This window comes from Leucoraja erinacea, unplaced genomic scaffold (assembly GCF_028641065.1).
Source record: "Leucoraja erinacea ecotype New England unplaced genomic scaffold, Leri_hhj_1 Leri_232S, whole genome shotgun sequence".
NCBI classification, from domain to species: Eukaryota; Metazoa; Chordata; class Chondrichthyes; order Rajiformes; family Rajidae; genus Leucoraja; species Leucoraja erinaceus.
Window position 1 is genome coordinate 91,642 of NW_026576133.1, and position 16,091 is coordinate 107,732.

Sequence of the window (16,091 nt, forward strand, 5' to 3'; positions counted from 1 at the left end):
GTGTGTGTGTGTGTGTGTGTGTGTGTGCGTGCGCGTGTGTGTGTGTGTGTGTGCGTGCGTGTGTGGGAGTGTGTGCGTGTGTGTGTGCGTGCGTGCGTGCGCGTGTGTGCGCGTGTGTGTGTGTGTGTGTACAGTGAGGAGGGGGGGGTGTGGACAGGGCTGGGGTCAGGGGTCAGGGGGAGACACCCACCTCTGCGTTGTCGGTCACCAACACCAGCTCGATGTACTTCATCTCCTGCAGGACATCCCTCTTCATCTGGAACAGGAAGTGAGTTGTTAGTGAGATCACAACTGCCTCATTCTCCTCCGTTTGTTCCCCGGCACCATGCCTGACTTCCCCACCGACGGGACCGGGAACTGGGAAACAATATAGAAACATAGAGACAACAGGTGCACAAGGAGGCCATTCGGGATATACTGGAAACTCACCACTATATCAGGAACTCACCACAGGACCAGGAACTCACCGCAGGGACCGGGAACTCACCACTATACGGGGAACTCACCACAATATCGGGAACTCACCAAAGGGACAGGGAACTCACCACAGGACTGGGAACTCACCACAGGGACCGGGAACTCACCACTATACGGGGAACTCACCACTATATCGGGAACTCACCGCAGGGACCGGGAACTCACCACAGGACTGGGAACTCAGCACAGGGACCAGGAACTCACCACAGGACCGGGAACTCACTGCAGGGACCGGGAACTCACCACAGGGACAGGGAACTCACCACAGGGACCGGGAACTCACCGGGAACAGGGACCGGGAACTCACCGCAGGGACCGGGAACTCACCACAGGACCGGGAACTCACCACTCAGGGACAGGGAACTCACCACAGGGACCGGGAACTCACCACAGGGACCGGGAACTCACCACAGGGACCGGGAACTCACCGCAGGGACCGGGAACTCACCACAGGACCGGGAACTCACCGCAGGGGACCGGGAACTCACCACAGGACAGGGAACTCACCACAGGACAGGGAACTCACCACAGGACAGGGAACTCACCACAGGGACGGGAACTCACCACTATATCGGGAACTCACCGCAGGGACAGGGAACTCACCGCAGGGACAGGGAACTCACCACAGGGGGACCGGGAACTCACCACAGGACGGGAACTCACCAGGGACAGGGAACTCACCGCAGGGACCGGGAACTCACCGCAGGGACAGGGAACTCACCACAGGGACAGGGAACTCACCGCAGGGACAGGGAACTCACCACAGGGACCGGGAACTCACCGCAGGGACAGGGAACTCACCGCAGGGACAGGGAACTCACCGCAGGGACAGGGAACTCACCCACTACACGGCAGGGACAGGGAACTCACCGCAGGGACCGGGAACTCACCACAGGACCGGGAACTCACCGCAGGGACAGGGAACTCACCACAGGGACCGGGAACTCACCGCAGGGACAGGGCACTCACCACAGGGACAGGGAACTCACCACAGGGACGGGAACTCACCGCAGGGACCGGGAACTCACCGCAGGGACCGGGAACTCACCGCAGGACGGGAACTCACCGCAGGACAGGGAACTCACCGCAGGGACAGGGAACTCACCGCAGGGACCGGGAACTCACCACAGGACCGGGAACTCACTCACCGCAGGGACCGGGAACTCACCACAGGACAGGGAACTCACCACAGGACAGGGAACTCACCACAGGACTGGGAACTCACCACTATATCGGGAACTCACCGCAGGGACAGGGAACTCACCGCAGGGACAGGGAACTCACCACAGGACCGGGAACTCACCACAGGACCGGGAACTCACCGCAGGGACCGGGAACTCACCGCAGGGACAGGGAACTCACCGCAGGGGGACAGGGGGGAACTCACCGCGCAGGACAGGGAACTCACCGCAGGGACAGGGAACTCACCACGCAGGGACAGGGAACTCACCGCAGGGACAGGGAACTCACCACTACACCGGGAACTCACCGCAGGGACCGGGAACTCACCACAGGACCGGGAACTCACCGCAGGGACAGGGAACTCACCACAGGGACCGGGAACTCACCGCAGGGACAGGGAACTCACCGCAGGGACAGGGAACTCACCGCAGGGACAGGGGAACTCACCACTACACACCGGGAACTCACCGCAGGGACCGGGAACTCACTCACCGCAGGGACCGGGAACTCACCGCAGGACCGGGGAACTCACCGCAGGACAGGGAACTCACCGCAGGGACAGGGAACTCACCGCAGGGACCGGGAACTCACCGCAGGGACGGGAACTCACCGCAGGGACCGGGAACTCACCGCAGGGACCGGGAACTCACCGCAGGGACCGGGAACTCACCGCAGGGACCGGGAACTCACCGCAGGGACCGGGAACTCACCGCAGGGACCGGGAACTCACCGCAGGGACCGGGAACTCACCGCAGGGACAGGGAACTCACCGCAGGGACAGGGAACTCACCGCAGGGACAGGGAACTCACCGCAGGGACGGGAACTCACCGCAGGGACAGGGAACTCACCGCAGGGACCGGGAACTCACCGCAGGGACCGGGAACTCACCGCAGGGACCGGGAACTCACCGCAGGGACAGGGAACTCACCGCAGGGACAGGGAACTCACCGCAGGGACCGGGAACTCACCGCAGGGACCGGGAACTCACCGCAGGGACAGGGAACTCACCGCAGGGACCGGGAACTCACCGCAGGGACAGGGAACTCACCGCAGGGACAGGGAACTCACCGCAGGGACAGGGAACTCACCGCAGGGACAGGGAACTCACCGCAGGGACAGGGAACTCACCGCAGGGACCGGGAACTCACCGCAGGGACCGGGAACTCACCGCAGGGACAGGGAACTCACCGCAGGGACAGGGAACTCACCGCAGGGACCGGGAACTCACCGCAGGGACAGGGAACTCACCGCAGGGACCGGGAACTCACCGCAGGGGACCGGGAACTCACGCAGGGACCGGGAACTCACCGCAGGGACCGGGAACTCACAACAGGGACCGGGAACCCGCCTGGAGAAGGATGTTGCCGAGCGGCCCCTGCTCGTCGCCGGGGACCAGAGATGAGGGTGGGGGTGGGGGGAGTCGGGGGCGACGGTGGATGCTGAACGAAGGGCTGCCACGAATAACCGGGGGTCTTACTGTCCGCCCCCACAAGGTGGACTACGGGGGGCACCCCTCCCCCCGGGGGACGAGGGCTGATAGTGGGCAGGTGATGAGAGGGACAACGGTTCCAATTTGTACTGGGCCTCTGTCTGACAATGGAGGAGGCCCAGGACAGAAAGGTCAGTGTGGGAATGGGAGGGGAGTTAAAGTACTGAGCCACCGGGGATAGCAGGTAGGTTCAGGCGGACTGAGCGGAGGTGTTCAGCAAAACGATCGCCGAGCCTGCGCTTGGTCTCGCCGATGTACAGGAGTCCACACCTGGAACAGCGGATGCAGTAGATGAGGTTGGAGGAGGTGCAAGTGAACCTGGAAAGACTGCTAGGGTCCTTGGACGGAGTCGAGGGGGGAGGTATAGAGACAGGTGTTGCATCTACTGCGGTTGCAGGGGAAAGTACCTGGGGAGGGGGTGGTTTGGGTGGGAAGGAACGAGTTGACCAGGGAGTTACGGAGGGAACGGTGTCTGCGGAAAGCAGAAAGGGGTGGAGATGGGAAGATGTGGCCAGTGTTGGGATCCCGTTGGAGGTGGCGAAAATGTTGGAGGATTATATGCTGTCTGTGACGGCTGGTAGGGTGGAAGGTGAGGACAGGGGGGGGAACTCTGTCGTAGTTATGAGTAGGGGATGAGGAGTAAGAGCGGAGCTACGGGATATTGACGAGACTCTGGTGAGAGCCTCATCTATAATGGAAGAGGGGAACCCCATTTCCTAAAGAATGAGGACATCTCAGATGCCCTGGTGTGGAACACCTCATCCTGGGAGCAGATGCGGCGTAGACGGAGGAATTGGGAGTAGGGGATGGAGTCCTTACAGAAAGCAGGGTGGGAAGAAGTGTGGTTCAGATAGCCATGGGAGTCAGTGGGTTTGTAGTGGATGTCGGTCAGTAGTCTGTTACCTATGATGGAGATGGTGAGGTCAAGAAACGCTAGGGAGATGTCGGAGATTGTCCAGGTGAATTTCAGTGCTGGATGGAAGTTAGTGGTGAAGTGGATGAAGTCCCCGAGTTCTGCATGGGTGCAGGAGGTAGCACCAATGCAGTCATCAATGTAGTGGAGGTAGAGTTCGGGGATAGGACCAGTGTACACTTGGGACAGGGGTTGTGGGTGCCCATAGCTACACCTTGGACTTGGAAGAAGTGGTAGAAGGGTGAGGACCAGCTCCACTAGGCAGAGGGCAGTATTGGTAGACGGAAATTGTCTGGTTCTGCGGATAGTGGTGAAGATAGGTGACTGTCAATCCTCTCATAGTTTTATATACTAACGGAGCTCCCTGCAGCCTCTGACATTCCAGAGAAAATAACCCAAGTCTATCCAAACTCTCCAATGCAGGCATCATTCAGGCAAACCTCCTGTGCACCCTCTCCAAAGCCTCTGCCCCCGTTTGTGAATGCCCACCCACGGCTGGCTGAAGGGGTCCACTCACCCGGTGCAGTTGCTGCAGTTGCTTGGCCAGGTTGGATGCAGGGGATGTGTTTTTCACTCCACACTGGCCCGGTACCCACTTCACATCTTCAGGCCTGTACATCAAATGTTGCCCGCTCACAGATCCCCTCAGATGCTCGATGACGTAGGTCCGGTTACTGAGGACAATCAGGGCGCTGGGAGAGGGAGAGAAGATGCTCATTGTTGACCCAAACTCTGATAAATGCAACATAGAATAGTACGGAATCAGGCCCTTCAGCCCACAATGTCCGTGCCCAACATGTGGAACTCTCTGCCACAGAAGGTAGTTGAGGCCAGTTCATTGGCTATATTTAAGAGGGAGTTAGATGTGGCCCTTGTGGCTAAAGGGATCAGGGGGTATGGAGAGAAGGCAGGTACAGGATACTGAGTTGGATGATCAGCCATGATCATATCGAATGGCGGTGCAGGCTCGAAGGGCCGAATGGCCTACTCCTGCACCCATTTTCTATGTTTCTAAGTATATTTAAGGCAGAGAGATAGATTCTTGATTAGTACAGGTGTCAGGGGTTATGTGGAGAAGGCAGGAGAATGGGGTTCGGAGGGAGAGATAGACCAGCCATGATTGAATGGCGGAGTAGACTTGATGGGCCGAATGGCCTAATTCTGCTCCTATTCCTTACGATCTTATGTTGCCCGCATAGTTGCACATGGCGCAGGCACTTACAAGTCCATCTTTCAAAATATATTTGAACAGATATGTAGATAGGAAGGTGTATGAACTATCAGGAGAGGTTGGACAGACTTGGATTGTTTTCTCTGGAACTCCAGAGTTGACGGGAGACCTGATAGAAGTGTATAAAATAGTGAGAGACACAGTTAGGGTGGACAGTCACAACCTCAGTTCAGTTCAGTTTCCTCCCACCCCTAAGGTGAGGATATCAAATACTAGAGAGCATAGTTTTAAGATGAAAGGGGCAAAGTTTAACGGAGATGTGTGCAGCAAGTTTTTTTACACAGAGTGGTGAGTGCCTGGAATCATATCATGTGTAGGAGCAGGGTTGAGTATAGGAGCAAAGAGGTCCTTCTGCAGTTGTACAGAGCCCTAGTGAGACCACACCTGGAGTATTGTGTGCAGTTATGGTCTCCAAATTTGACGAAGTACATTCTTGCTATTGAGGGAGTGCAGCGTAGGTTTACAAGGTTAATTCCCGGGATGGCGGGACTGTCATATGCTGATAGAATGGAGCAGCTGGGCTTGTACACTCTGGAGTTTGGAAGGATGAGAGGGCATCTTATTGAAACATATAAGATTATTAAAGGTTTGGACACGCTAGAGGCAGGAAACATGTTCCCGAAGTTAGGGGAGTTCAGTAGCAGGGGCCACAGTTTAAGAATAAGGAGTAAGCCATTTAGAACGGAGACAAGGAAACACTTTTTCTCACAGAGAGTTGTGAGTCTGTGGAATTTTCTGCCACAAAGGGCGGTCGAGGCCGGTTCTCTGGATACTTTCAAGAGAGAGCTGGATAGGGCTCTTAAAGATAGCGGAGTCAGGGGATATGGAGAGAAGGCAGGAATGGGGTACTGATTGGGGATGATCAGCCATGATCACATTGAATGGCAACGCTGGCTCGAAGGGCCGAATGGCCTACTCCTGCACCTATTGTCGTATCTAATTAGGCCATTCGGCCCATCAAGTCTACTCTGCCATTCAATCATGGCTGAACTATCTCTCCTCCCTAATCCCTTCATCCTGCCTTGTTCCTGTATCCCCTGACTACTAATCAATGTACTACCAGAGGTGGTGGTGGTTACAGATAAAGCAGGTTTAGGATTATTAATACCGTCACATTTACCCACACTTTGTTTTGCATGCCACCCAATCAGATCAGTTAATACTTTATATAAATATACAAAGATGATTACCTACACAAAGGCTGAACAGGAACCTGAGACAGAGGTTTTTCACACAGAGGGTGGTGCGTGCATGGAATGAGCTGCCAGAGGAGGAAGTTGAGGCTGGGACAATCTCATGGATTGCCTCATGGATATTCAGGGAGTGGAGGGATATGGACCACGTGCAGGTAGATCAGAGCTGGTCTTGGCATCGTGTTTGTTCCACACATCGTGGGCCACGGATACACAGAGCCACGGACACGGGAACACGTGAAACATGGAGAACACACGGAGAACACGGACATGAAGACCACGTGTACCTGAGTCCTGAGCAGGTGCTGGCTGACACCGCAGAGCCCCGCAGGCTTCTGACCGACCCCTCGTAGTAACACAAACCCTGTGAGGAGAGAGTTCAGTGTCAGCGTTACCTTCACCACTCACATATCATCAACATCAACATCCATATCATCAACATCAACATCCATATCATCAACATCAACATCCATATCATCAACATCAACATCCATATCATCAACATCAGCATTAACATCAACATCCACATCATCAACATCAGCATCAACATCAACATCAGCGTTATCCTCACCACTCACAGTGGCCCAGTGCACGTCACCCAAGGCTCAGACCAGTGCAATCTGCTGGAGAAGCTGCCAGGAGTCAGTGGCGGCGCCTAACAGCAGCGGCTCGACTACAGTCAGTCTTGAGTTAGTTTTTATTTTATTTTTTTAGCTGTGTATATGTGGGGGGGGGGGGGGGCTGTGGGGGAAACCGTTAATCTCTTCACTGTGATGGATGTTTATGTAAACTGTGTTAAGTGTGGGTCTTGGATTGTTTTGTAATGTAAAAAACTGTAGAAATGATATGTCGTTCAAACCCAGGTTTGAATGACAATAAATAGCATTCTATTCTATTCTAGTCTAGGAGTTGACGTGCTGCTTTACATCAGGTTATTGTCATGTGTACCAAGGTACGGTGAAAAGATTTAAAACTAGTGGAATTATGGTCACTCGTCGCAGAGTGATACTTGATATGCTGATGACACTGTGGTGGTGGGCCTGATCTCAGACAACGATGAGAAGGCCTACCGGGAGGAGGTGGCTGGTCTAGCACTCTGGTGCCAGGAGAACACCCTCCTCTTGAACATCAAAAAAACGAAGGAGCTGATCATGAACTTTAGGAGGGCACATCATCCGAGGACGTACACTCCATTGAGGATAAATGGGGATCCTGTGGATAGGGTGAACTGTTTTAAATATCTGGGAGTCCACATCTCTGAGGATATGACATGGTCATCACACGCCTCAGCACTGGTGAGTAAGGCAAGGCAGCGCCTTTACCACCTCAGGCAATTGAGGAAATTCAGAGTGTCTCCGAGGATCCTCCAGTGCTTCTACGCAGCGGCGGTGGAAAGCATCTTGTCCGGGAACATTACCATCTGGTTCGGGAATTGCTCTGCCAAGGACAAGAAGGCTCTGCAGAGAGTAGTGCGTTCGGCCGAACGCACTATGGGAACTTCACTCACCCCCCTGCAGGAACTATACAACAGGAGGTGCAACTCCAGAGCAAACAAAATCATGAGAGACCTCTTCCACCCCTGCAACGGACTGTTCCAGCCGCTACGGTCAGGCAAACGCCTCCGTTGCCATGCAGTGAGAACGGAGAGGTTGAGAAGGAGTTTCTTCCCAGAGGCAATTCGGACTGTAAACGCCTTTCTCACCAGGGACTAACTGTACAGAACGTTTTTCCTTCTATTATTTATTATGTAAAATAATATGTGTGTTATGATTGTGTTTATAATTTGTTTGGTTGTTTTGTTGTTCCGCGAGCATTGCCACTTTCATTTCACTGCACATCTCGTATGTGTATGTGACAAATAAACTTGACTTGACTTGACTTGACTTGATAGTTTAGTTTAGTTTAGAGATGCAGCGTGGAAACAGGCCCTTCAGCCCACTGAGTCTGTGCCAACCATCCATCACCCCGTACAGTAACTGGGAATTGTGTCTTGTTGTTTTTCTCTTATTATGGCTGTACGGTAACTGACATTTCACTGTACCTTAATTAGTACATGTGGCAATTAAATTAAATCTTGAATCCTGAATCGATCCTAAACAGTAGGGCCAATTTACAATTTTATGGAAGCCAATTAACCTACAAACCTGCACGTCTTTGCAATGTGGGTGGAAAACGGTGCACCTGGAGAAAGCCCACGTGGTCACAGGGAGAATAGACAATGGACAACAGGTGCAGGAAGAGGCCATTCGGCCCTTCGAGCCAGCACCGCCATTCAATGTGATCATGGCTGATCATCCACATTCGGTACCCTGTTCCTGCCTTCTCCCCATATCCCCTGACTGCTATTTTTAAGAGCCCTATTTAACTCTCTCTTGAAGGCGTACAGTGAATTGGCCTCCACTGTCTGAGCCAGAGAATTCCACAGATTCCACATAACTCTCTGGGTGAAAAAGTTTTTCCTCATTTCCGTTGCATGTGCAAACTCCGTACAGACAGTAGCGGAGGTCAGGATAGTGCCCGGGTCTCTGGCGCTGTGAGGCAGTAGGTCCACTGCTGTGCCACTGTGCTGCCCGTGGTAGGTCTGTGCCACCATGCTGCCGCAGTGCGGTCCCAGTTTTAACAAGCAGCAAACTGAACAAGCACCGAGGGGCCAAGGAGTCTCTCCTCAAGGCATGATGTGCGAGGGGTTGCATTTTGGGAAGTCCTCCCAGGGCAGAGTCTTCAGTGAATGGCAGGGCTCTGGGGAGTGTTGTAGAGTAGGGGGATTTAGGAGTGCAGTCCTTGAAAGTGGCGTCACAGGTAGATAGGGTGGTCAGGAAGACTTCTGGCACATTGGCCTTCTTCATTCAGTACGAGTGTAGAAGTTGGGAGGTCATGTTGCAGTTGTACAATACGTTGGTGGGGCCGATTTAAGAGTATTGTATGATACAGTGTGGAAACAGGCCCTTCAGCCCAACTCGCCCACACCGGCCAACAATGTCCCAGCTACACTAGTCCCACCTGCCTGCGTTTGGTCCATATCCCTCCAAACCTGTCCTATCCATGTACCTGTCCAACTGTTTCTTAAACGTTGGGATAGTCCCAGCCTCAACTACCTCCTCTGGCAGCTCGTTCCATACACCCACCACCCTTTGTGTGCAAAAGCTACCACTCAGATTCCTATTAAATCTTTTCCCCTTCACCTTGAACCTATGTCCTCTGGTCCTCGATTCACCTACCCTGGGCAAAAGACTCTGTGTGTTTACCCGATCTATTCCTTCCATGGAATAAAGACCCAGCCTACTCAACCTCTCCCTATATCTCACACCCTCTGGTCCTGGCAAAGCTTGTCACTGTACCTCACCACACATGACAAGAATAAACTAAACTAATCTTCTCTGCACTCTTTGCAACTTAACCACATGTTTCCCACAGCAGAGTGAGCAAAGCAGATCACAATACTCCAAACACAGCCTCACCGATGTCTTATACAAGTGCAACATGATGTCCCAATGCCGAGACCCAATCTGAATGAATGAATGTTTATGAATAGGTTTATTGGTCAAACTATTCACATACAAGGAATTTGCTTTGGTGCTCCGCCCGCAAGTGACAACATGACATACATTGGCAGTTGGGAATGACACATAAAACATGAAGCATTAATAATAAAACATTATTGATTAAACATGCGAATTAAATAAAATACCAGAGCAAAAGGAGGCTACAGATTTTTGGCTGTTGAGTAGAACAACTACTCTTGGAAAGAAGCTGTTTTTATGCCTGGCTGTGGCAGCTTTGACAGTCCGGAGTTGCCTTCCAGAGGGAAGTGATTTAAAGAGTCTGTGGCCAGGGTGAGAGCTGACTGCAATGAATGTAGTGTGGGTGTGAGTGGGAGAGTTTGTCGACAATCCTCACCGGCTGCCAGTCCTCCTCCGTCCCCAAGGTCCCGTTCACCAGAGTCTCCGTCACCAGGGTGCCGCTCGAGTCGTAGTGAGAGACCTGGAACCCCTTCGTCAGCAGCAGCCTGCGGCACAAACATGACAGTGGACATCTACACACATCTGCCACAGGACAAGGACCAGGCCCACAACGTCTGTGCCCAATAACAAACAGAGCAGCAGAATTAGGCCATTCGGCCCATCAAATCTGCTCCACCATTCAATCATGGCTGACATTTCAGGCCCAGCCTCCTGCCTCCTCCACACAATGCCAAGACCATCTCTTACCAGCCTGCACATGATCCATATCCCCCCCATTCCCCACATGCCCATGCGCTTGTTCCAGGCACCCACCACCCTCTGTGGAAAAATAAAACTTGCCCCGCACATCTCCTTTAACATTTTGCCCTCTCACCTTAAAGCTATGCAGCTCTAGTTTTGAATACTCCACCCTGGGGAAAAGATTCTGACTGTCTACCCTATCTATGCCTGTCATCATTTCATATACTATCAAGTCAGCTCTCAACCTCTGGCAGTCCAGAGAACACTATGCAAGTCTACCCAACACTGTAGATAATGCCTGCAATTCCAGTCATTATTCTGTCACAGATTAAACGTGTCAGGGGTCATCACAGCTTTGAAGGGGCCGTTCAGCCCATCAGGTCCATACTAGCTCTCTGTGGACCAATCCGTCCCATTCCCCACCCTGACCCTGGGACCACGCTGATTTATCTCCCTCAATGACCCTCCATTCTTCCCTCCATCCCAGTGGTTTCAGCTCCTGCGAGAAATGGCAGTGGAATTCAATCCCAGCAACTTCTGATGAGTTTATTGTCATGTGTACCGAGGTACAGTGAGAAGCTTTTGTTGCGTGCTATCCAGTCAGCAGAAAGACAATACATGATTACAATCGATCCATTTACAGTGTACAGATACATGATACGGGAATAACGTTGAGTGCAAGATAAAGCAAAGTCCCATCAAGGATAGTCCGAGGGTCACCAAAGAGGTAGATAGTAGTCCAGCACAGATCTCTGGTTGTGGTGGGATGGTTCAGTTGCCTGATAACAGCTGGGAAGAAACTGTCCCTGAATCTGTTTGATTGTGAGGTGTTGCACTTTGGGAGGTTGAATGTACGGAGAGAGGACACAGTTAATGGCAAGACCCTTCATAGCATTGATGTGCAGAAGGCCCACACTGACCAACATGCCCCAGCTACACTAGTCATAGAGTGATACAGCGTGGAAACAGGCCCTTCGGCCCAACTTGCCCACACTGACCAACATGTCCTATCTACACTGGTCATAGAGTGATACAGTGTGGAAACAGGCCCTTCAGCCCAGCTACAATAGTCATAGAGTGATATAGCGTGGAAACAGGCCCTTCAGCCCAACTTTCCCACACTGACCAACAATGCCCCATAATAACGTTGCCTATTTCCTTTGCTCCATAGATGCTGCTGCAGCCGCTGAGTTTCTCCAGCATTTTTGTGTACCTTCAATTTTCCAGCATCTGCAGTTCCTTCTTAAATGCCCCATCTACACTAGTCATAGAGTGATATACCTAGAAACATGCCCTTCAGCCCAGCTTGCCCACCCTGACCCTGTGGCTCTTAAAGATAGCAGAGTCAGGGGATATGGGGAGAAGGCAGGATCGGGGTACTGATTGGGGATGATCAGCCATGTTCACATTGAATGGCAGTGCTGGCTCGAAGGGCCGAATGGCCTCCTCCTGCTCCTATTGTCTATTGTCAATTGTCTACCTTGTTGACGACCCTGGGACCATCCTTGATCGGACTTTACTGGCTTTACCTTGCACTAAACGTTATTCCATTATCATGTATCTATACACTGTAAATGGGTCTATTGTGATCATACGAGATTGATCCCTGGGATGGCGGGACTGTCATATGAGGAAAGATTGAAAAGACTAGGCTTGTATTCACTGGAGTTTAGATGGATGAGGGGGATCTTATAGAACCATATCAAATTATAAAAGGACTGGACAAGCTAGATGCAGGAAAAATGTTCCCAATGTTGGGCGAGTCCAGAACCAGGGGCCACAGTCTTAGAATAAAGGGGAGGTCATTTAAGACTGAGGTGAGAAAAAACTTTTGCACCCAGAGAGTTGTTTATGGAATTCCTTGCCACAAATTATTGGTAAAGTTACGATGTCAGCTCTGGGAGTTTATTTTCATGCAGAGAATTGTCGGGGACGGGATCGCTGCCAATCACGGTGACAGGAGAGGTGTTTGAGATGCTCATTAATCACAGGGAGAGTTGGGAGGCTAATTGTTGCGGACACAAGTACAGTCACGCCACACACACGTCCAACAGGTTGTGCAAAGAGACAAACATCACAGTGAGACATAGTGTTGGTACACAATGTTATAATAGTGTAGGATCTACTCAATCCCACGACAGACAGCAAAGAACAAACGACACATAGCTGGGACAGACATCAGGTGTTTATTCTGGAAGCCCCTTTTACCTACATCCTCACCAATCATAACCCGTGTGCAGAGAAGGCCAATTAGATTATTATCTAAATGGTGTCAAGGTGGGAAAATGGGGAGTACAACGGGATCTGGGGATCCTTGTTCATCAGTTAATGAAAGTAAGCATGCAGGAACAGCAGGCAGTGAAGAAAGCGAATGGCATGATGGCCTTCATAACAAGAGGAGTCGAGTATAGGAGCAAAGAGGTCCTTCTACAGTTGTACAGAGCCCTAGTGAGACCACACCTGGAGTATTGTGTGCAGTTTTGATCTTATTGAAACATATAATTTGTGCCTGGAAGGTCATGTTTGACTAATCTTCTTTAATTTTTTGAAGCGGTTACTAGGGAAATTGACGAGGGTAAAGCAGTGGATGTTGTCTATATGGACTTTAGTAAGGCCTTTGACAAGGTTCCTCATCGAAGGTTGGTTAAGAAGGTTCAACTGTTGGGTATAAATGCAGGAATAGCACGATGGATTCAACAGTGGCTGAATGGGTGAAGCCAGAGGGTAATGGTGGATGGCTGTTTGTCAGGTTGGAGGCAGGTGACTAGTGGGGTGCCTCAGGGATCTGTGTTGGGTCCTTTGTTGTTTGTCATGTACATCAATGATCTGGATGAAGGTGTGGTAAATTGGATTAGTAAGTATGCAGATGATACCAAGATAGGGGGTGTTGTGGATAATGAAGAGGATTTCCAAAGTCTACAGAGTGATTTAGGCCATTTGGAAAAATGGGCTGAAAGATGGCAGATGGAGTTTAATGCTGATAAATGTGAGGTGCTACACCTTGGCAGGACAAATCAAAATAGGACGTACATGGTAAATGGCAGGGAATTGAAGAATACAGTTGAACAGAGGGATTTGGGAATAACCGTGCATAGTTCCTTGAAGGTGGAATCTCATATAGATAGGGTGGTAAAGAAAGCTTTTGGTATGCTAGCCTTTATAAATCAGAGCATTGAGTATAGAAGCTGGGATGTAATGTTAAAATTGTACAAGGCATTGGTGAGACCAAATCTGGAGTATGGTGTACAATTTTGGTCGCCCAATTATAGGAAGGATGTTAACAAAATAGAGAGAGTACAGAGGAGATTTACTAGAATGTTGCCTGGGTTTCAACAACTAAGTTATAGAGATAGGTTGAATAAGTTAGGTCTTTATTCTCTGGAGCGCAGAAGGTTAAGGGGGGACTTGATAGAGGTCTTTAAAATGATGAGAGGGATAGACAGAGTTGATGTGGACAAGCTTTTCCCTTTGAGAATAGGGAAGATTCAAACAAGAAGAGGACATGACTTCAGAATTAAGGGACAGAAGTTTAGGGGTAATACGAGGGGGAACTTCTTTACTCAGAGAGTGGTAGCGGTGTGGAATGAGCTTCCAGTGGAAGTGATGGAGGCAGGTTCATTGGAATCATTTAAATGAGAAGGGAATGGAGGGTTATGGTATGAGTGCAGGCAGGTGAGAAAAGAGAAAAAAGTTGTTCGGCACGGACTTGTAGGGCCGATATGGCCTGTTTCCGTGCTGTAATTGTTATATGGTTTATATGGTTATATAAGATTACTAAGGGTTTGGACACACTACAGGCAGGAGTTTAGAAGGATGAGAGGATATCTCATTGAAACATATAAGATTATTAAGGGTTTGGATATGCTAGAGGCAGGAAACATGTTCCCGATGTTTGGGGAGTCCAGAACCAGAGGCCACAGTCTTAGAATAAAGGGGAGGTCATTTAAGACTGAGGTGAGAAAAAACTTTTTCACCCAGAGAGTTGTGAATTTGTGGAATTCCCTGCCACAGAGGGCAGTGGAGGCCAAGTCAATGGATGGATTTAAGAGAGAGTTAGATAGAGCTCTAGGGGCTAGTGGAATCAAGGGATATGGGGAGAAGGCAGGATCGGGGTACTGATTGGGGACGATCAGCCATGTTCACATTGAATGGCGGTGCTGGCTCGAAGGGCCGAATGGCCTCCTCCTGCACCTATTTTCTGTTTCTATTGTCTTTCTGCTGACAGGTTAGCACGCAACAAAAGCTTTTCACTGAACACGGGCAAAATAAACACCGAGCTGAATGGATGCCTGCAGGGAATCGCTCGTGTTTGAAGGAGTTAAATTATTGGTAAAGTTGCGATGTCAGCTCTGGGAGTTTATTTTCATGCAGAGAATTGTCGGGGACGGGATCGCTGGGGCCACAGGGGCCACAGTTTAAGAATAAGGGGTAAGCCATTTAGAACGGAGACAAGGAAACACTTTTTCACACAAACCTGTGGATTTCTCTGCCTCAGAGGGCGGTGGAGGTCAGTTCTCAGGATACTTTCAAGAGAGAGCTAGATAGGGCTCTTAAAGATAGCGGAGTCAGGGGATATGGGGAGAAGGCAGGAACGGGGTACTGATTGTGGATGATCAGCCATGATCACATTGAATGGTGGTGCTGGCTCAAAGGGCTGAATGGCCTAGTCCTGCACCTGTTGTCTATTGTGCATCTGACCGTGGAGTTGTTATTGAACTCTTGTGGCTGGAACTTCTCATGAAGCTGCTGGCCAGTCGCCAGCGGTAACGCTGCATGCAAAACCAACGTGGGTGGAAGGCGCCACAATAAGGTTCCAGTTACAGTGAAAAACACCTAGGTCCACGTGGAGAGTACTGAGCTCAGTTAAGATGGCATTAAGCTAGAAAGAGTGCAGAGAAGATTTACACGGCTGTTGCCAGGACTCAAGGGCCTGAGCTACAGGGAGAGGTTGGGGCAGGCTGAGCCTCTATTCCTAGGAGCACAGCAGGATAAGGGGAGATCTGATGGAGGTGTGTAAAATCACGAGAGGAATAGATCGGGTAGACGCACAGTCTCTTGCCCAGAGTAGGGGAATCGAGGACCAGAGGACATAGGTTTAAGGTGAGAGGGGAAAGATTGAACAGGAACCCGAGGGGCAACTTTTTCAGACAGCGGGTGGTGAAAGTATGTAACAAGCTGCCAGAGGAAGTGGATAGGGTGAATGCTCAGAGAATATACTGAAAATAGGGTCATGGAGAGACACAGGTTTAAAGTTAATGGCACTGTAATTAAACATTTAGCAGCACTTACAACAAGTCAAAGCACTGACTGTGACAAAATGTGATGGAATGTTCATTACGGAAGCATGACCGCAGGACAGGGAACTGGGAATGAAACGTTCCTAGCAAATCCCCAGTTGGGCAG

The 16,091-nt window shown here is 50.9% G+C and overlaps 1 protein-coding gene across 5 annotated transcripts in view; it reads right to left on the reverse strand.

Annotated features, from left to right (window-relative positions):
• The window catches only part of LOC129716426 (disintegrin and metalloproteinase domain-containing protein 12-like), a 111,890-nt gene that overhangs the window by 58,724 nt on the left and 37,075 nt on the right, over nucleotides 1-16,091 (reverse strand). For all 5 annotated transcript variants that reach the window (XM_055666299.1, XM_055666301.1, XM_055666298.1 and 2 more), the window contains exons 4-7: nucleotides 10,384-10,492; nucleotides 6,774-6,850; nucleotides 4,580-4,754; nucleotides 191-256 (exon numbers count right to left, since the gene is read on the reverse strand). In XM_055666299.1, the coding sequence (XP_055522274.1) occupies nucleotides 191-256; nucleotides 4,580-4,754; nucleotides 6,774-6,850; nucleotides 10,384-10,492 (427 nt within the window). The remainder of the gene's footprint in view (nucleotides 1-190; nucleotides 257-4,579; nucleotides 4,755-6,773; nucleotides 6,851-10,383; nucleotides 10,493-16,091) is intronic.